This window comes from Euleptes europaea, chromosome 19 (genome assembly GCF_029931775.1).
Source record: "Euleptes europaea isolate rEulEur1 chromosome 19, rEulEur1.hap1, whole genome shotgun sequence".
In the NCBI taxonomy this organism is placed as follows: domain Eukaryota; kingdom Metazoa; phylum Chordata; class Lepidosauria; order Squamata; family Sphaerodactylidae; genus Euleptes; species Euleptes europaea.
Window position 1 is genome coordinate 4,266,609 of NC_079330.1, and position 20,865 is coordinate 4,287,473.

General features: G+C 49.0%; 1 protein-coding gene across 1 annotated transcript; it reads left to right on the forward strand.

Moving 5' to 3' along the window:
- Positions 1–3,219: 3,219 nt before the first annotated feature.
- On the forward strand, positions 3,220–20,836 carry LOC130491507 (solute carrier family 2, facilitated glucose transporter member 5-like). Its single transcript, XM_056865257.1, has 13 exons — positions 3,220–3,345; positions 8,751–8,849; positions 9,899–10,059; positions 10,818–10,942; positions 13,235–13,387; positions 13,489–13,614; positions 14,388–14,575; positions 15,372–15,482; positions 16,483–16,584; positions 16,902–16,904; positions 18,280–18,352; positions 18,902–19,029; positions 20,600–20,836. The coding sequence occupies exons 1-13, from the start codon at positions 3,220–3,222 to the stop codon at positions 20,834–20,836; spliced, it is 1,632 nt and encodes a 543-aa protein (XP_056721235.1).
- The last annotated feature ends 29 nt before the right edge of the window (positions 20,837–20,865 follow it).

A 20,865-nucleotide genomic window follows, 5' to 3' on the forward strand; every position in this document is an offset into this window, starting at 1 on the left:
GTGGCAAGAAGCAGAGAGTAAGATGTCTCTCTGCACTGCAGTCATGCCCCAGTTAAAGGCACAACATCAAGTCTTGCTGCAGAAGTGGGCAACCCTGCATACAGAAGGCAGAAATGAGCTTTAAGCATTTATGTTAAGGCAGAGGGGTGTCATCTGAGGACACCGTACTTTAAGTGCTTTAACTCCGTACTTTAAGTGCTTTAACTCCTACTAACCAGGTCCCTCCTACAATGATCAGGTTCAGTTGGAACAAGGTATGAAATGGATCTGTGTATCAAAATTAATCAGCTTACTGCCTGCCTGCCGAATACCCATTACCTGTTTTTCGAGGGTAGTCTGTCATTTCTGGTATCCATACCCAGTAATTCAAGGTTCCTGCTTTTTTCTCTTTTGCCTTTTGGGGGATGCCTTTTACCAGAGCAAGTGTTCTCCACATTTCTTCTCTCTCTGGAAAGTTACGTCTTTAAATGTGAGACAGACACACATAGACATGTAAATGAATGCACGTGAACACTGACTGCTTTCTTAACATTACCTTTAATAAATTCCTAACCCAGCAGTAAATGTTGCTATAAAATGCGGCTTGTTTTATAATAAGAACATTCAGGTCCCTTATTAAAATTCTTTAAAATTCCTGAGACTTTTTTTTTTTTATTGTGGTAAATCCAGACCACGGCCAATGACACATGAACACATGAAGCTGCTTTATACTGAATCAGACCCTTGGTCCATCAAAGTCAGTATTGTCTACTCAGACCGGCAGCGACTCTCCAGGGTCTCAGGCAGAGAGGTCTTTCACATCACCTTACTTGCCTGGTCCCTTTAACTGGAGGTGCCAGGGATTGAACCTGGGACCTTCTGCATGCCAAGCAGATGCTCTACCACTGAGCCACGGCCCCTCCCCAATTAATTTCTGTCCATGTGAATGTAGCTGAACATTGCAGATCAGTGTTTTCTGTTGACGTCCATGGGAAGTTTCCCCCCATTATCTGACAATATGTGCAGACGAGCAGATTTCCACAGTAACGTAAGGGGCAGTTTTCAAACTTGGTCACTACTGGTGCATTTTGGAAAATGTGTTCCACGGTGTCACTCGGCTTTTCCCCGATAGGGGCTCAGATCACCAGTCTCAATTAGGGGAAAATATACCCATCACAGGAGTGAGCTTGGAACAGAGGTGTTGCAAAGGCCGCAATTGAAACCAATGCATTGGAGAAGCATGTAAGAACATAAGAACATAAGAAAGGCCCTGATGGATCAGACCAAGGCCCATCAAGTCCAGCAGTCTGTTCACACAGTGGCCAACCAGGTGTAATGTAATGTCTTGCTAAAAGAGAACATGAGAAGGCAAGAGGTTGGTTCTCAAATGTGGCGAGGTGAAATGGAGGAAATGCTGGGAGGAAGCTGTTCTGCAGAGATAACTCCTGGTCTCCACAATGCACTTCCTCCAATGGATGTTAAAGGTGTGCAAGAGCAATCCACGTGAACCATCCTGTGCATCAGTAGTGCTTCACAAAAAATAATTTGCCAACACAAAACAAACAGGAAAAGTGGGAATAAATAGAAGAAAGCAAAGAGCTGGGAGGAACCCCATCATTTGAACTGTAAGTCATGACTGACTGAATGTACCCCACGCTAAACTCTTTGTACAGACTGGCCATAGTACATGTGTGCTAGATTACTTAGGGAACTAGTCTTTCGATACCAGCTTTCCATGTGAGGTTGCCAACCTCCAGGTACTAGTTGGAGATCTGCTATTACAACTGATCTCCAGCTGATAGAGATCAGTTCACCTGGAGAAAATGGCCGCTTTGGCAATTGGACTCCATGACATTGAAGTTCACTCCCCAAACCCCACCTTCCTCAAGCTCTGCCCCAAAAACCTCCCGCTGGTGGTGAAGAGGAACCAGACAACCCTATTTCCATGTTATAATTTAAAGTCGACCAACAGGAACTTGGATTTCAAGATGAACAGCAGTTAACTCCATGTCTATGACAGCTCTTTGCTCGCTAAGAATCTGGGAAATCCTGAATTTTGGAATTCGGAGTACTGACTGTGCCTCTTGGCAAGATTGACACCCCTCTCCCCCTGATAAAACAGGTGGTGTTTATACGCCCTATGCAAATATATATATATATTCTGCATAAGTCTGCAAAGTTGCTATGCATTTTATAACCCACCAGGGAAATTCCTGCATCACTTGGAAGTTTGAAGTGGATTTTGCAATATTGTGGGATATATGTAAGTCAAACGCGAGATTTGGATGAGACCAAATGTCCTGGAAGTCCAGCATCCTGTTTCCTATAGTGGCCAACTAGATGACCTAGCAGATTCTCAGCAGGGGCATAAGATGCCAGAGCCTCCCACTGTGGTTGGTCCCAGTAACTGGCATTTAGATCTATACTGTCTTTGAACAGTTAGCCATGAGATCTACCCATTTGCTTCTTCATAAGGAGGGCCTGTGATGCTCTATCAGACAATCCCAAAATATCTACTGCAAGAAGAGAGTGTTCCCTGTGATTTTTTTTTCCTGACATGCATGCTAACAAAACTTTTACAAAGGCATCTGCAAAACTCACCCAAAGGAAAGCTAGGGATAGTGTCTTCTACCAGAGACGGGAGTTGGAGTGTATGAACTGAATTATGGTCTGCAGCCAAATATTTCTCTGACCACACAAACCAGAGACTGGAGTGCCTTATTCCAAAGCGCTGCTGGAATTAATTTCTTTCGCTGTTGCTCAACCCAGCATGTTGCAAGAAGAGACGCGTTTGCAGCCTCCACTCCAGCAGCGGCAGCAAAGTGACATTTTAAAAGCCAGCCACGCCGACAGAGCTGGTGCGTAAACCTGCCTAGTGCAGAGCGGGACCGCTGGTCCTCCTAGCCCCACACTGCTTATTTGTACTGGCAGTTTCTCTCTGATCGAGGAAGATCTTTCCCAGCATCTGCTGAGTGCCTTTTTAACTGGCGATCCTAAGGATCAACCGAGGGGCCTTCTGCATGCAATCGACTGCCAGGCTTGGCTCCTCGCCCACCTTGTGCATGCTTGCAGACACTGGTCCTTGAATGCCACAAGGAAAGCACGAGAGAGGCATGCGAGACTTGGAAAAGTTCAGAGGGCAAGCTTCCAAAGCGATTGGGCTATAAAGTATATTGCTGGGTGTTCCCTGCCACGCTCAAGAGTATATATATATACAACACGCCTGCTTCCCCACTCTAAATGAGTTCTGCCGGTTACTACGAACAGAGGACTCCGGCACCGAGTTCTGAGAACCAAATATTGACCATGAAAATGAAGACTGAGGAAGATCAGAAAAGTGCCGGATCTGGCGAGCCCAGGAAGGGGGTGAGTCTCTGATACTCGATCTCTCTCTCTCTCTCTCTCTCTCTCTTCTCCCTTTCCCTCCCTCGAAAGGAAAAAAGAAAGAAAAAAGTAGTTGTAGTAGTGTAAGGATGTGTCACTGGCAACCAAGATCAAGATTAATTCTTGCCATCATATTCCGTATTACTCTGTACGGGTGTGAAAGCTGGACAATGAAGAAAGCTGATAGGAAGAAAGTAGATTCCTTTGAAATGTGGTGTTGGAGGAGAGTGTTACGGATCCCGTGTACCGCCAAAAAAACCCAAATCAGTGGTTTATAGAGCAAATCAAGCCCAAACTGACCCTAGAAGCTAAAATGACTAAACTGAGGCTGTCATACTTTGGTCACATTATGAGAAGACAAGAGTCACTGGAAAAAATAATCATGCTAGGAAAAGCTGAAGGCAGCAGGAAAAGAGGAAGACCCAACAAGAGATGGACTGACTCAATAAAGGAAGCCACGGCCCTCAGTTTGCAAGACCTGAGCAAGGCTGTTAAGGATAGGAAGTTTTGGAGGACACTGATTCATAGGGCCGCCATGAGTCGGAAGTGACTTGACGGCGCTTAACACAGAGGTAGTAGCAGTAGTAGTTTTGGTCCAACTTTTTCAAATGTTTTTCAAAGCAGCAGCAGTCTGCTTCCAGCACAGTTTTTTTTTTGGGGGGGGGAGGTGGCATAATTGGTGTGAGACAGAAATAGCGGGGCTTGAGGTCAACCGAGTCTTGGATCTTGTGGCCTTAAGGGGAGTTTGTGAGCAGCGGGCCCCAAGAGCTTCATGAGCTGAATGGAGATAGGCACGGCGGCTAAGAGACCAAACCAAATCAAGAAGTCCATGGTTCAAATCTCGCTCAGTGTCCTCAAGCTCAGCCTCAGAGACATGGGGAGAATAACACTGGCCTGTCTTACAGGGCTGTTGCAAGGACTGCAACAAGATAAATCCCATGAAGCACTTTGAACCTTTGAAACAGCTATATAAAGGCTATGCATAGATTACTCTGTTAGGGACTTTGTCACTTGAAAAAAGGGCAGGAGTGTCTGAGAGTTAAACCACATGGCAGACAGCTGGAGAGACCTGATTTCCGTTTCTGCAGATCTCCCCGCACAGCGCCCGTGCCTTTCAGTGGCAAAAGTGCCAGCAATGTGGCCCCTACAGCATGTCACATCTTAGCATGGCCCCAGAGGTTGGCTTTCTAGAGTGCTTTTCAGCTCTGCAGGAATGCATTCTGCAGATTCCTTTCTGCAAAATGTCTTTTGCTCTTCCTCGAGGCAGTCTGCGTGTGGCCAAGAAGACAGCGAGGAAATCAGAGCTTGTTTTAAACCTGGGAATAACAAGGATTGTGCCTACGAGAGAAGCACAACAGGGCAAGTGGCCGACACGGGGGGGGGGGGGGATATTTTTTACAGTTTCAGTGAAGGGATGGCCAATATGGTGGGTGGTGCATCCCACAATCCCTTATGGAGCCACAGGGCATTCTGGGGGCAAAATGCTCAAATCATGCACAGCTGTGTACAATCTGAGAGGCATGCTCCCACATCCCCTCCTCTGCAGCACAGGGAAGGATTCTGGGGCGCATCTGTGAGTGCGCACAGTTAAAATAGCAAAAACATCTTCAGCCATTTGTCAAATGTGGAGGTTAGGATCCAGAACTTATTGTCAGTGCCACGGTGCTCAGTTCAGACTATGTGAAATTAAATCAAAAGAGTTTCTGTCTAGACATTAGGAAAAAATTTCTAACAGAGCGGTTCCTCAGTGGAATAAGCTTCCTCGGGAGGTGATGAGCTCTCCTTCCCTGGAGGTTTTAAGCAGAGGCTAGATGGCCACCTGTCAGCAATGCTGATTCTATGACAGGCAGTTCATGAGAGGGGAGGGCACCTGGGCCATCTTCTGGGCATGGAGTAGGGGTCACTGGGGGTGTGGGGGAGGTAGTTGTGAAATTCCTGCATTGGGCAGGGGGTTGGACTAGATGACCCTGGTGGTCCCTTCCAGCTCTATGATTCTAAGATTCTATGAAGGTGTAATGAAGAGAGTGCCTCTGACTATGCACCAAATGCCAAGTGTCTGTGTTCCAATTGCCCTTATTTGCAGGTGCTATTTTCTTGTCCTAATAAATCGCAGTACAGAATTTTCTCTCCCCACCCCCCACCCCCGAATTTGGTGGTGGAAAGTGCCATCAAATTGCAGCTGACTTGCGGTAACCCCATAGGGTTTTCAAGGCAAGAGATGTTCAGAGGTGGTTTGCCATTTCCTGGCTCTGCATAGCAATACTGGACTTTCTTGCAGGTCTCCCATCCAAATACTAACCAGGGCTGACCCTGCTTAGCTTCCCAGATCTGATGAAATTAGGCTAGCCTGGGCTATACAGGTGAAGGCAAATTAGGACACATTTAAAATATCCAGCGTGGTGTGGTAGTTAAGAGCGGTGGACTCTGATCTGGAGAACCGTTTTTGGTTCCCTACTCCTCCACATGAGCGGTGGACTCTAATCTGGAAGACCAGGTTTGATTCCCCACTCCTCCTCCACATGAGCAGCGGATGCTAATCTGGTGAACTGGATTTGATTCCCCACTCCTGCACATGAAGCCAGCTGGGCGACATTGGGCTAGTCACACTCTCTCAGCCCCACCTACCTCACAGGGTGTCTGTTGTGGGGAAGGGAAGGCGATTGTAAGCCGGTTTGATTCTTCCTTAAGTGGCAGAGAAAATCGGCGTATAAAAACCAACTCTTCTTCTTCTAGTGTAAGTTGCAAGTACCGTCATCCTTCAGGATTCAGCTCGGTGTTGAAACCTCCAGTGTGGTTAAACATCACAGTTGAAAAGAAGCCTCTTATACCTTTTGTGCATGTATGTGAATGCATGCACATTGGCACACAAGAGCACAATGCTACACTAAAGTCTGCCGTGTGAAACACTGCAGCTGCTGTGGCATATCTAAAGCCATTGATAAGATATTGTTGGATCACTGGTACTTTTTCTAGTGTATATTTGACCGAAAGAGCAAACACCTCCTCGGCTTTTGAAGTTTTGTGGGACTGGCTTTGGCAGAAAACATTCATTCATACAGTGGAGCATAAAGCAGTGCTTTCAGCGGGGTGGGGCAGCCCTCCCTTCTTTGGTCTGGAAACTAGGGTGTCGCAAAGACTGTTTGTGTTTTCATCTGCAAAATGGCAGAGCGTTAGGGCTGCCAACCTCCAGGTGGTGGCAGGAAATCTCCTGCTATTACAACTGATCTCCAGCCGATAGAGATCCGTTCCCCTGGAGAAAATGGCCACTTTGGCAATTGGACTCTATGGCATCAAAGCCCCTCCTCTCCCCAAACCCCTCCCTCCTCAGGCTCCATCCCAAAAACCTCCCGCTGGTGGCAAAGAGGGACCTGGCAACCCTAGGTTGGCAACCCTATATTTGAAATCTGCATAGATGCTCAGATCTTCAGTGGCCAATGAGAAGCCCCACCTGGCCCCACCCATTTTCGATAAACACTCGGTGTGCCAAAAATGGTCTATGTGGGTGCCATGTTGCCTCCAGGCACTGTGCTGGGAACCCTTGCATCATTATTCACCGCATTAATACAACTTGGCATGTATATAAAAAGCTTGCTATAAATCACCTTGCAGTAATTACAACAGCCCAGTAATATAGATCAGTGGGGCAAAGAAGGTGATGCAACTTGCCTTCAGGGCACTGAGTCTGCAGCAGAGAAGTGGCTCGAACCAGCCCAAGGACCTCCCAAATGGTTCTCTTGGCTGCACCCGCCCATTCAAGAAACAATCAAGTGTTTATTCTGCGGTAAAAGTCTCTGAAGTACCCCCCTCCTCTCCTTTTGCTGCATGCCTGCCTTTGAGACGAATAAAGAAGCTGCCCGTGAACCCCTCCAGGAAAAACATGTGCCTGTTCTGAGAAATCTCCCAGCGAACGGGGCCAAGAGCAGAGTGACCAATCTGTCTCGGAGCTGCTGCGGGGCAGGCGCCGGAGGGTGTCAAAAAGGGCGAGGGAGGAGGAGGAAACAGGACAGATGCGGAGGCTGGGCCCCTGGCTGGAGGCGAGGTCAGGCTTCTCAATGGAAAATATGATCTGCCCACCCGTGCCAAGTGAATCCGGGGGCATTCGCGGCCTATTAAAAGCCGGCCCTTCTGACGGCACTGCTGGCCTGGCAGAGGTTCCAGGATTCAATGAGAGTCAGGAAGGGTGCCTTGTTTATAGGCTGGTAGCTTTTGGCACTGCCAGGGGTTGTCTTAGTGCAGGCATCCAATCTCCCCAAGCATAAGCAAAGTCAGGGACATGAATGGGTCTCCTCCTGCCTGCGTGGCTGTTAGCTATTGGGGTGCTGAGGATCCGGGCCTCCAGATCTCCATGCCCTCAAGCAGTTCTGCGTATGCGCTGCATAACATATTTAATATACACATGTACACATTCCTCTCTGACTCCTATTTGTTTCTTTCCATAACAAAGAGGTACTGCCTGGTGCGTGTGTGTGTGGGAAAGAGGCAGTGAGGAAAGTTTTGCTCTGTGTACGCTCAGAGACTGGTTATGGCTGAGGCTTGGCTCAGACCAAGCCCTCTTGAAAATCCATGCTGGAGTCTGAGTCAAGTAGCGTCAGTAGAGGGATGATTGCCAGCAAGGGCAGAGTTTGCGCTGCTGTGGAAAAAACCTGCACCCGCTGCTGGACGATGATACATCTGTCTTCACCCAGGGGTCCCCAACCCTTTTAAGCCTATGAGCACCTTTGGAGACATACAGTGTGGATGTGTGAATGAGCCCTTATAAGTAAACCGGGATTTCAGAATAGAAAGAATTACATTCAGGCAGACGTGTCCCTACTGTGTGTGTGTAAAGAGCCGTCAAGTAGCAGGCAATGTATATCAACCCCAGCAAGGGGCTTTCAAGTGAGAAGCAGAGGTGGTTTGCCATTGCTTTCCTCTGCATAGCCTTGCTTGGTGGGCTCCCTTTCAGGTACCAATCCTGCTTAGTTTCCAAGATCCTTCCCCTCCTCAAACCCTGCCCTCCTCAGGCTCCGCCCCCCAAATCTCCAGGTATTTCCCAACCTGGAGCTGGCAACCCTACCTCCAGAGGAACTGTTTGGCCACTGTGTAAGACAGGATGCTTAGGGATGCCAGCTCCAGGTTGGGAAACACCTGGAGGTTTTGGGGGTGGAGCCTGAGGAGGGCGGGGTTTGGGGAGGAAAGGGAGTTCAATGCCATAGAGTCCAATTGCCAAAGCGGCCATTTTCTCCAGGGGAACTGATCTCTATCGGCTGGAGATCAATTGTAATAGCAGGAGATCTCCAGCCAGTGCCTGGAGGTTGGCAATCCTAAGGATGCTGGACTAGTTGGAACACTGGTCTGATGCAGCAGGGCTCTTTTGTTCATAATTCCTTCTTTCTTCTTGGTTGCAGAGAATGACCATTGTGCTTGGACTCGTGACCTTTATCGCCGCCTTTGGGTCGTCGTTCCAATATGGGTACAACGTCTCCGTGATCAACTCTCCAGCTCCGGTAGGTTAAGAGGGAAAGGTTGCCACTTTGAGCCTTCATGCACCTCTTACAGTGTTTGCCGGGGCCACAGATTGGCTGCAGGCACACACGTGTGGGCCTGGAAAAGCACCTTTTACATCTGACCCTGCTTGCACGTGGTGCTTTGCCTAAGGCCATATCCGATTTAGGTAACGGTAATCCCCTGTGCAAGCACCGGGTCATTCCTGACCCATCCCGACGTTTACTAGGCAGACTCTGTTTATGGAGTGGTTTGCCATTGCCTTCCCCGGTCGTCTACACTTTACCCCCAGCAACCTGGGTACTCATTTGACCAACCTTGGATGGCAGGCTGAGTCATAGCTCAGTGGTAAAGCATGCGTTTTACATGTAGAAAGTCCAGGAATTTCCAGTAAAGGGCATTCAGAAAACCTGTGATCCCAGAGGGTCACTTTTAGCCAAAACAGACATGGCTATTCTGGATCTACCAATGATCTATTTCAGCATTAAGACAGCTTCATAGGAATAGGTCTCTTTGGAGAACCTGAAGAGGAGAAGACTGAGAGCAGACATGATAACCATCTTCAAGTACTTGAAGGGCTGTCATATAGAAGATGGCGCCGAGTTGATTTCTGTTGCCCCAGAAGGTCGGACCAGAACCAACGGGTCGAAATTAAATCAAAAGAGTTTCCGTCTAGACATTAGGAAGAATTTTCTAACAGTTAGAGCGGTTCCTCAGTGGAACAGGCTTCCTCGGGAGGTGGTAAGCGCTCCTTCCCTGGAGGTTTTTAAGCAGAGGCTAGATGGCCATCTGTCAGCAATGCTGATTCTATGACGGGATCACGGGAGGGAGGGCATCTTGGCCACCTTCTGGGCATGGAGTAGGGGTCACTGGGGGTGTGTGGGGGAGGTAGTTGTGAATTTCCTGCATTGTTCAGGGGGTTGGACTAGATGACCCTGGTGGTCCCTTCCAACTCTATGATTCTATGAACCACCTGCCAGAGATGGCAAACCTTGATATGGAGTGGATGACTGCGTGAGATTGTAACGGGCCGCTTCTGCTCCTCTTCCAGTTCATGCAAGATTTTTACAATGAAACCTACTTCCAACGCAATGGGGAGTACATGAGTGAGGACTTGAAGACAGCCCTGTGGTCTCTCACGGTGTCCTTTTTCCCCCTCGGAGGCTTCTTCGGGTCCCTTATGGTGGGCCCCATGGTGAACACCTGCGGCAGGTAAGAATCCAGTTTTGCTCAATGTTGCAAGAGGAAACACCAAGAGGGTGAGGTCGGGCAGGGAAATAAGTCAGATTTCCCCCCTCTTTCGTTGTGTGTTGGGAGAGGCGATCCTGGCAAGTTTTAGTTCCCTGGCTTGGTTTTGGATGCACAAGGCCCCAGGTTCAGTCTCTGGTGGAAAAAAATCAGACAAAACAGGTGTTGCGAATGTCTGCAGGCCACATCCATCTCATGTCCAAGGAATGACCGCACCTCCCCAAGGGGTTCCAAACTAAAGTGTGCTGAGTCAATCCTAAATCCATTGTGTAGCCTTTGCAAAGCAGAATGGTTCAACTGACACGAGGAACCAGTACAGCCCACAGAACACCACAAAATGTCCCAAAACAAAAACAAACAAATGCGCATTTTCCCCTGCAGAAAGAGAACAGATAAGTGCTTTGTGCTGTTTTTGGTCAACAAACATTCTGTAACCTAGGTGGGCCTCGAAAGTAAATTGTAGTAGATCCTCCCATTTCAGGCCAGGTTTAGAAACTTGGGGGGGCACACTTTGACCCCCTTGGTTCTTCGTATCATGTGCTCCCCACTGGGCTGGATGCTGTCATTCTACTTTTTGGCCATCTCCGGTGGTGGCGCAGCTGAGTTACCACTAGCCGTTGCCTCCTCTTGCAGGCTGCCCTGGTGGTACATGGAATAAGGTGGGCGGGCTATGGCTCAACACCATTTCCGAGCATATAATATTCCCCCCTCCTCCTTCACAGGAAGGGCACTTTACTGATAAACAACGTCTTCTCCATCATCCCTGCCATCCTCATGGGAATCTCCGCGGTGGCGAAGACCTTTGAGGTGATCATAGTTTGTCGCATCGTCATCGGGATATGTGCTGGTAAGTAAGCTGCATCGAAGAGGAAGAGGCTGTCACTTGGTAGAGCACACCCTCAAGATCATAAGCCCTGGTATTGGGAAAGACTTGAGATCCTGGAGAGCTGCAACTGCTCAGCACTGAGCAAGATATTCCAGGGGTCTGACTCAAAAGGAGGCAGCTTCATATCCTCAGAGGATTCGTGCTTTGTGGAGAACAGAATCCCACCTCTCAGCGAACAGTGTAATTTTCCAGGGAAGACAGGAAACCAAGCAGTCTGTAGCGGAAGCTCAGCTTTGGAGCTGTTCACCCATGCATGGCTCATGTCGTGGGTTTGGATCCCATCCTCGTCGCCACTGTTATGTCGCGTGGGCGATACACGAGACGGGAGACGGAGTTCCAACAGCAAACGCTTTATTAAGAACAGGCAGAACAGAACTGGAGAACTGTGCTCAGACCCCCTGTTTATATGCCCGCTTGGCCAGCCGCAGCCATTCCCCCCATATATGTGATTGGGCGGTTGGACCCCAGTAGCCCAATAGGTACATACAACTCAGGAGCCTGCGGAAATCCAAGCTCTACACGCGCTTGGTTTCCCGCTCTACATACATAACAGCTCAGTCACGAAGCCAAACGAAGAACCTGCCTCAAGCCCTCGGTTTTAAATATAATTGAAGGGCACCTAATTGCCAGTTGTCTCTTTATCTTGCGTCTCCCTCTCTGCCCTTTATTGGCCTTCTTTTCTTAGATGTTTAGATTGTAAGCTCCTTGGAGTGAGGGCCTGCCTCCTTGTGCTCTGTAAAATAGCACACACACTAACAGTGCTGTATAAAAGGTAGACTTATTTCATTTATGGTTATCTTTTTTTAAAAGAAAATGAAACGTATGGCTTAGAGCAAGGGGGTCAAACATAAGGCCCGTGGGCCGGATCCGGCCCCTTGAGAGCTCTTATGTGGGTTAGAAGGCAGATGCACTTAACAATCTCCCAACACTTATGTGTGTGTTTATTTTAATGAAAAGCAGCCATGGGAGGATGTGATTTTGAACAGAGGAAGGGAGATAAGTAGGGTTGCCAGGTCCCTCTTTGCCACCGGCGGGAGGTTTTTGGGGCCTGAGGAAGGCGGGTTTTGGGGAGGGGAGGGACTTCAATGCCCTAGAGTCCAATTGCCAAAGCAACCATTTTCTCCAGGTGAACTAATCTCTATCGCCTGGAGATCAGTTGTAATAGCAGGAGATCTCCAGCTAGTACCTGGTGGTTGGCAACCCTATATCCGGCCCACAAGCAAGCCAAGGCAGCCACCACCACCACCCCGATCCTGATCTGGGCTGGCGAGGCATGGCCCAGCCCGACCAAGTGACATTTATGTCATATCTGGCTCTCGTAACAAATCAGTTTGACACCCCTGGCTTTAGAGAGTTAGTGAACATGCCATGTGGAGAAGGAATAAATGCAACCATCCCCTACCCCCCCACCTTCCCATCATTCTGTCGTTCTGTGTTTATTTGAATTCATGCAATGCAAATTTGCCCCTCTGTTGGTTCAACGGTGTTGCAAATTGGCCTTGATAAACAGAGCATAATTGATCATAGGTGTACCAGGTAAACAGGAGGCAGATTTGCGAGAGCTGCCCAGCTCTCTCCAACAAAGCAACTAGGTTTACTGGAGAGGTAAGCTGGGGTGACACATGCCGTTTGGCTGACGTTAGCAGTGTATATTTAATGCTGGCTCCCAGTAGCTAAACATTTGGTGTTGAATCAGGTTTTATTCTTATATTTATACATCTTGGACATGATCGAATAGGGCGCTGTGATATTTATTTTGCCAATCTGACCAGGAATACCGGGGGCGGGGGGGGCGTTGTGTAAATTGTGCAGTGGGCACGTGAGTCCGTTCAGCCTGGATATTTTCTTCCCCCTCTCTTCCTCTGTCAAACATTCAGGCATGAGGGCAGGCAAGCAAGACAGTCCGCCTGACGGCTGGCTGAACTCAAGGCCAAACTAGACATTAGAAGGCAGATGCACTTAACAATCTCCCAACACTTATGCATGTGTTTATTTTAATGAAAAGCAGCTATGGGAGGATGTGATTTTGAACAGAGGAAGGGAGATGAGTCGGGTTGTCTAGTCCCTCTTTGCCACTGGCGGGAGGTTTTTGGAGCATAGCCCGAGGAGGGCGGGTTTTGGGGAGGGGAGGGTCTTCAATGCCATAGAGTCCAATTGCCAAAGCGGCCATTTTGTCCAGGGGAACTGACCTCTATTGGCTGGAGATCAGTCCGCCTTACCATATTGTCTCTTCCTCTCCTCTTTTCTTCCCAGGCCTGTCTTCCAACGTGGTCCCCATGTATCTCGGGGAGCTGGCCCCCAAAAACCTCAGGGGGGCTGTGGGGATTGTGCCTCAGCTCTTCATCACCGTGGGGATCCTGGCAGCTCAGATTTTGGGGATGCGGATGATCTTGGGTAGCTCGGAAGGTAAATTAGGAGACGAGATTGGCGGTGGTGTTGCCAGGGGATGCGGGACAGGAATGGTTGCCGATATTGGAAGGCTCTTCTTTTTCTCTCCCTGGTTGCAGGCTGGCCCATCATGATGGGGCTCACTGGGGTCCCAGCAGCGTTGCAGCTGATGTTTCTGCCCTTCTTCCCCGAGAGTCCCCGGTACCTGCTGATCCAGAAGGGGGACGAAAAGAAAGCCAAAGCAGGTACCGTGCCCACTAGATTGTGTTGCAGACGGAGGGTAGAGAAGTAGGATTGCCAGCTCCAGGATGGGAAGTACCTGGAGATTTGAGGGGCAGGGTTTGAGGAGGGACTTCAATGCCATAGAGTCCAACTGCCAAAGCTGCCATTTTCTCCAGGGGAACTGCGCTCTATCGGCTGGAGATCAGTTGAAATAGCGGGAGATCTCCAGCCACCACCTGGAGGTTGGCAACCCTACCTGGGCCCCCAAAAGCAGTCATGCTTTACAATTCGACAGGTACAGAAATATCCAGCTATCCTACAGCGTACCAAATATTTTCAACCACGGATTATCTTAGGTCCCTTGAGCTCCCCAAATACCGGAGAGTTTTTACATTGGCACGCTTTAATGCTTTACCTTCAGCCCTCCTGGAAGGCAGATACCATCGCTAGGGTTGCCAGGTCCCTCTTCACCACTGGCAGGAGGTTTTGGGGCAGAGCCTGAGGAGGACGGGGTTTGGGGAGGGGAGGGACTTCAATGCCATAGAGTCCAATTGCCGAAACGGCCATTTTCTCTAGGGGAACTGACCTCTATTGGCTGGAGATCAGTTGTAATAGCAGGAGATCTCCAGCTAGTACCTGGAGGTTGGCAACCCTAACCATCGCGTCCCACTTTCTCAGCGACTCTGTCCACGTAATACTGGGAAAGTAGAATCTGTTGCACATGTCCTGCTGTTTCCTGCCGGCTCGCAGCAGGGTCAGCTGCTGCCATTTCCCGTCTCTTCCCTTTTCCCTCCAGCTCTAAAGAGGCTGAGAGGCAGCGACGACGTGGAGGACGAGATGGAAGAGATGAGGAAGGAAGACCAAGCGGAGAAGGCCGAAGGGAAGATGTCCATCGTCGCCCTTTTCACCTGCCGGGCCCTTCGGTGGCAACTCATCTCCATCATCGTTATGATGGCGGGCCAGCAGCTCTCCGGGGTTAACGGGGTAAGGAAGAGGGCAGCCCGAGTAATGTTTGAGGGCGAGGAAGGAAAGAGAGCTGAGAACTGCAGATACGGGAGGGGCCTAAGGACGGCAAGTCCGGCTCCTTGCTGCTGCAGGGATTTGACAAATACTTGGAGGCTTGTCAACGCTCGCTGTTCACCGTGTCAGCCAAATGGAACTTCCAGCTTCAGAGGCAGTGTACAGTACCTCTGTCTGAACACCTGTTGCTCAGGAGCAACATCAAGGGGAGACTCTTGCCTTCACACCCTGTTTGTGGGCATCAAAGGAGCAAGTGGTTAGTTGTTCTCTGCTAGAAGGAGGGTGCTGGAGGAGAAAGGCTTTTTTTGTGGGGGGGGGTCTGCTGTTTTGTTCCCTTATGGCAGGGGTGGGGAACCTTTTTTCTGCCAAGGGCCATTTGGATACTTATAACATCATTTGTGGGCCATACAAAATTATCAACTTAAAAATTAGCCAACCAATACGTTTCTCCATGGCCCAGGTGGGAAAGGGTTAACACAGTTTCTTGGGTGGCCCTAGCAGCTCCACAGCTAATGACTCTTCTGCAAGAGGGAAAAGGGTTCCTTTTCTTGGCAAAACAAACTCACATCTGCCTTGAATACAGGCTATTCCTGTCCGTGGGAGGGGGTGGATCGCGCCTTAGATCCTTCTGAGCTAGAGATCTGCCAGGACCCACGAAGGGCCAGACCAAATGACTCCGCGGGCCTTAAACGGCCCCCGGGCCTGACGTTCCCCACCCCTGCCTTATGGGATATGACTGACGGATGGTTTGGGCCCTCAGGTGTACTACTATGCTGACAAAATCTATGAGAACGCCGGAGTGAAGAAAGACGATGTGCAGTTTGTCACTGTGGGAACGGGCGCCGTGAATGTGGTCATGACTCTGCTAGCGGTAAGGCTGCCAGTTGACATTCTAATGACTGGGGTTGCCAACTGCCAGGGAGTAGCAGGAGGTCTCCTACTAATTCAACTGCTCTCCAGCCAATAGAGATCAGATTACCTGGAGAAAAATGGCCGCTTTGGCAATTGGACTCTATGGCATTGAAGTCCCTCCCCTCCCCAAACCTCCCTCTCTCTCTCTCTCTCTCTCTCTCTCTCTCTCTCTCTCTCTCTCTCTCTCTCTCTCTGAGACAGGGCCTTCTCAGTAGTGGCCACAAAGCCCTGTGGCCTGTCTCCTTCTGTTGCTGTCGTCTGCTGGAGGGCGAAGACTTTTTTGTTCTGTTTTGCTTGACATTCCCTCAGTGATCTCTTCTTCCTCCTCACTGTCAAACTTAAAAAAAAAAACATTTTGTACTTATTCTAAGCTCTGGTTTTAACTTTTAGTGATGTATTTGTGTGTTGATTTTAACAGCTTTTACAATGAGATTTTAATTTGTTAGCCACCTTGGTGGCCCTACGGGGGCAGAAAGGCAGGGTAAAAATCTTGTTAATCATAATGATAATGATGACATCTATCACATTTTTATTTTGCCCTTTCTCCAAGGGTCTCGGGGCAGTGCACCTGAGTTCCACAGTATCCTCATAACAACCCTGCGAGGTAGCTTAGCCTGAGAGTAGGGTGGCCAGCTCTGGGTTGGGAAATACCTGGAGATCTTTGGGGGCGGAGCCTGAAGAGGGCGGGGTTCGGGGAAGGGAGGAACTTCAATGCCATAGAGTCCAATTGCCAAAGCGGCTGTTTTCTCCATGGGAACTGATCTCTATTGGCTTGAGATTGGTTGTAGTAGCAGGAGCTCTCCGGCTAGTGCCTGGAGGCTGGCAACCCTAGCCGAGAGCTACAGTGACTGACCCAAGGTCACCCTATGTTGCCAGACATTTTAAGGGAGGGGGAAGCAAATAGCTGCATATGGGCTGAAAAGCTAAACAACTCTGCCTTCATCTTTTGTGTCCTCTAGGTTTTCATCGTGGAGGCCCTGGGGCGGAGGATCCTGCTTCTGGTCGGTTTTGGGGGCTGCTGTGTGGCTCTTGTAGTGTTAACTGTGGCTCTGAATCTCAAGGTGTGTAACAGAATGCCTTTTGACTGAGGAGACTGGAGGGAGGGTAAAGAGGCTAGGATCATTGTGCTGGCGGTCAGACTAGATGGCCCTGGTGGTCCCTTCCAACTCTATGATTCTATCAAACAGAAGGGGATTTTCAAGCCTAAGGAGAATTACACAACTTTAAGGTTGACAATGAGGAAATTGAAATTGTTCAAGACTTTCTATTCCTTGGCTCCATCCTCAACCCAAAGGGAGACTGCAGCCAAGAAATCAGAAGGAGGCTGAGACTGGGAAGGGCAGCCGTGAAGGAGCTAGAAAAGATTCTGAAGTGTAAGGATGTGTCACTGGCCACCAACACTGAGTTAACTCATGCCATCGTATTTCCTATTACCATGTATGGGTGTGAAAGCTGGAAAATGAAGAAAGCTGATAGGAAGAAAGTAGATTCCTTTGAAATGTGGTGTTGGAGGAGAGGGTTACGGATACCGTGAACTTCCAAAAAAACAAATCAGTGGGTTCTAGATCAAATCAAGCTTGAACTGACCCTAGAAGCTAAAATGACTAAACCGAGGCTGACGTATTTTGGTCACATTATAAGAAGACGAGAGTCACTGGAAAAGACAGTAATGCTAGGAAAAGTTGAGGGCAGCAGGAAAAGAGGAAGACCCAACAAGAGATGGATGGACTCAATAAAGGAAGCCTCCGCCCTCAATGTGCAAGATCTGAGCAAGGCTGTTAAAGATAGGACATTTTGGAGGACTTTGATTCATAGGGTCGCCAAGAGTCGGAAGCGACTTGATGGCACTTAACACACACCAGGCAGAAAATGATGCCAGCTGGCATCTCCTTTTGGAGAGGCAAACTGGCTGGCTTTGAGCAACTCACATTCTTAGGCCTGCCAAACTAGGGGTGGACATATTGAGAGGGTGGGGAGAAAGAAGAACTGTAATTTGTAAAGCGTTTTACATGCTGAAAAAGCACTGTTAAAACTGAACTGAGCCAAATGAGATGGAGGCAGCCGTGTTGGTGTAGCAACACTGAGATAAAAAATAAGGCCAAGGCCAGTGGTGGAAAACAGGTAAAAAGATTTTTGTATTACTTAGAATATAAATTCCCTATGCGTTTCGCCCAAGGGCCTTCTTCAGGAGAATCTGTAGTTATTGCAGTAGACCTTCAAATGAATTTACCGTCTCCCCTTGGGCAAAAGGCGTAGGGACTTTGTGAGTAATAAAAAAATCTTTTAACCTGTTTTGCACCATTGGCCTTGGCCTTATTTTTATCTCTTGTTACTGGCGTGGCCCTTTTATTCCTCTTTGGTATAGCAACATTGCAACGGTTCACCCGAAATAAACGTCAGTAGCTCTTTGGGGCAGGTGTTGCTTCTATATCATAGAATCATAGAGTTCTATATCGTAGAATCATAGAGTTGGAAGGGACCACCAGGGTCATCTAGTCCTTCCAGTTCACCTCTAACACCCCTGCAGTCTTTAAGCAGAGGCTGGACAAGCACTTGGGGGGGATGCTCTAGGCTGATCCTGCATTAAGCAGGGGGATGGACTAGATGGCTTGTCTGGCCACTCCCAACTCTATGATTCTATGGATCAGGTTGGGTGGAGGGGAAGAGGAACCAACACTTCTATGTTGGTTCCTTATCCTTGAGTCCTTGGTGCCAGCCACCACCTGGTTCTAAAGAGTGGCCAAATCTCCCAACAGACAATCGACTGGATGCCTTACCTCAGCATAGCCTGCGTCATCTCCTACGTTGTTGGCCACGCCATTGGAGCAAGTAAGTTGGCACATTTCAGCTTCGTCCCCTCCTCGCTCAAAGATAATGTATTCCTTCTTTACATTTATCTGGTAGATACATTCATTGGTCTTTAGGGCTGAATATATTCCATAACTCCATCTGTTTATATAAATTGGGTTTTTTGGGGGGAGAAATCTCAACTTGGTGATTTGTTTGGTTTTTTTAAACTTTCACATCATCTCCTACTTGATCCTTTTAACTGGAGATGCCAGGGGTTGTACCTGGGACCCCTGGTGGCATAGACTCTACCCTTCACAGAATCCATTTTCTCCAGGGGAACTGATCTCTAGTCTGGAGATGAGCTGTAATTCCAGGGGGATCCCCAGGTCCCACCTGGAGGCTGGTATCCCTACACACAATTGATGCAAAATTAACTTTAAAGATGGTGTTAATTTAGCGGGGGTGGGGGGAGGAAACGGTCAGCATAGACCATACTGAGCTAGCTGTACCAATAGTCTGACTTGGTATAAGGCAGCTCCACATTTGTATAATGGCACTCCTCATTTGTTTCCCCCCCCCTCCTCCTAGGCGCCATTCCAAGCGTGATGATCATAGAGATGTTCCTACAGTCCTCCCGTTCTGCCGCATTCATGGTGGGAGGGTCTGTTCACTGGCTCTGCAATTTCACAGTTGGGCTGGTCTTCAGTTACATGGAGGTAAGAAAATTATGGATTCATAACTCTCTCTCTTACTTTCTCTCTCTCTGTCTGTCTCTGCTTAGCACATCTAGTAGGCTTTCCGGGTCCCTCCTCTCCTCCGGTGGGAGGTTTTTTTGGGTGGTGGTGAGGTATGAACATAGCGCGGTGGCCGCACCAACGCAATTGTGTCACTTCCGGTTTACACCCGGAAGCGCCGCATCACAAGTAGCCTTTACCACTCAGACTAGGAGTTTGAGTGGTAAACGGCTTCTTGTGATGCAGCGCTTCCGGGTGTAAACCGGAAGTGACGTGGCGCTGTGGGTAGGCGCACATGCACACATTGCCCACTGACCTTCAGCTGGTCGGTGGGCAGCCAGGTGGATTGGCGGAGGTTTGCCCGCCACCACCTGGTACTTGGCAACCCTAACATCTAGCCATTTTGCTACCTAATATAAGCTGGCCCTTAGTTAATTAAATTTCGTTTGCACGCCCCCTTGCTGGCCGGGCTGCTCACACCATTTTTGGAAGGGGGATTTTGGAAACCCTGCGGAGGATTATGAGGCCGGTGGCCGTTTGACTGTTGCCCAAGCAAGCTCATAGGCAGCTCAGTCTGAACTTGAAGGGCCAGGTTAGAAGGACTGTATGGGCTCCTTCTGTCACCTGACCCCTATAGGACAGTAAGCTGTAAAACCATTCCTGCCCACCAGCCCTGGTGGCACTGCAGCACAGTGGAATGCAAGCAAGAACACCCCTCTGCAAGCTGCCGTGGTTGTACAACTAATAGATAACACAGGAGTTCCTGGTTCGAGACTGTGGGCGCTCCAGTTGCATTGCTGGGACCCAGCTACCAGTTGCATTGCTGGGACCCAGCTAGTAAAATCAGGTGGAAAAAGCGTTGCTACTTTGGGCTGTGAGTGGAATATTTAACTCCTGGAAATATTCCCTGCTGGGCTAAAATCTTCCAGCATGTAGAAAACCTGTACGCTGTTGAAAAAGATTTCAGTTTAGCCTTGCTCCTAATGTTGGTTCAGAAAGATTTTTAGCCCACCCTGCCTCCAAAGGTGTATGAGATTCCTTCTCCCCATTTTATTCTTACAACTACTTTATGAGGTCACTTGTGCGGAAACTCAGGTTAGTCTGTAGGGTTGCCAACCACCAGGTACTAGCTGGAGATCTCCTGCTATTACAACTCATCTCCAGCCAATAGAGATCAGTTCCCCTGGTGAAAATGGCTGCTTTGGCAGTTGGACTCTATGGCATTGAAGTCCCTCCCCTCCCCAAACCCCGTACTCCTCAGGCTCCGCCACAAAAACCTCCCGCCAGTTGCAAAGAGGGACCTGGCAACCCTATTAGTCTGGCAGCCAGCAGGATGCTTGAGGGTGGAGACATGGTGGGAGCGCCAACACATTGGCAGCATGATGTTATTTTACCAAACCTGGAAGTGGCATCACGCCGCTCCAGGATTTGGCAGAAACTGTATGGTAAAACCATAGAATTTCCGCCATATCCTAGAATGGTGTGATGTCGCTTCCAGGTTTGCCCCAGAAACTCGCCTTTTCTGATTCAGGTTTCTTTATCCCATCTCTAGAAGGGTCTGGGGCCCTACTGCTTCCTGATATTCTGCGGCGTTTGCTTGGTCACGTTCATTTTCATCTTCATCATTGTCCCTGAGACCAAGAACAAAACCTTCATGGAAATCAACCAGCTCATGGCCAAGAGGAACGGCATTGAGCTGCAGGCCGACAAAGACGAACTGCGGGATTTCACAGCTGCTTCTGTGCCTTACACCTGGAAGAACGAGGCAGAAAGGAACAGCGCCCTTTAAGAGGGCCCCGGTGTCCCCCCAGGGTTGGC

Coding starts and splice junctions, on each gene's coding strand:
- LOC130491507 (XM_056865257.1), top strand. CDS start 3,220: ATGAGTTCTGCCGGTTACTACGAACAGAGGACTCCGGCACCGAGTTCT. Junction 10,943..13,234: donor CGTCATCGGGATATGTGCTG/GTAAGTAAGCTG, acceptor TTTTCTTCCCAG/GCCTGTCTTCCAACGTGGTC. Junction 14,576..15,371: donor AGCTCTCCGGGGTTAACGGG/GTAAGGAAGAGG, acceptor TTGGGCCCTCAG/GTGTACTACTATGCTGACAA.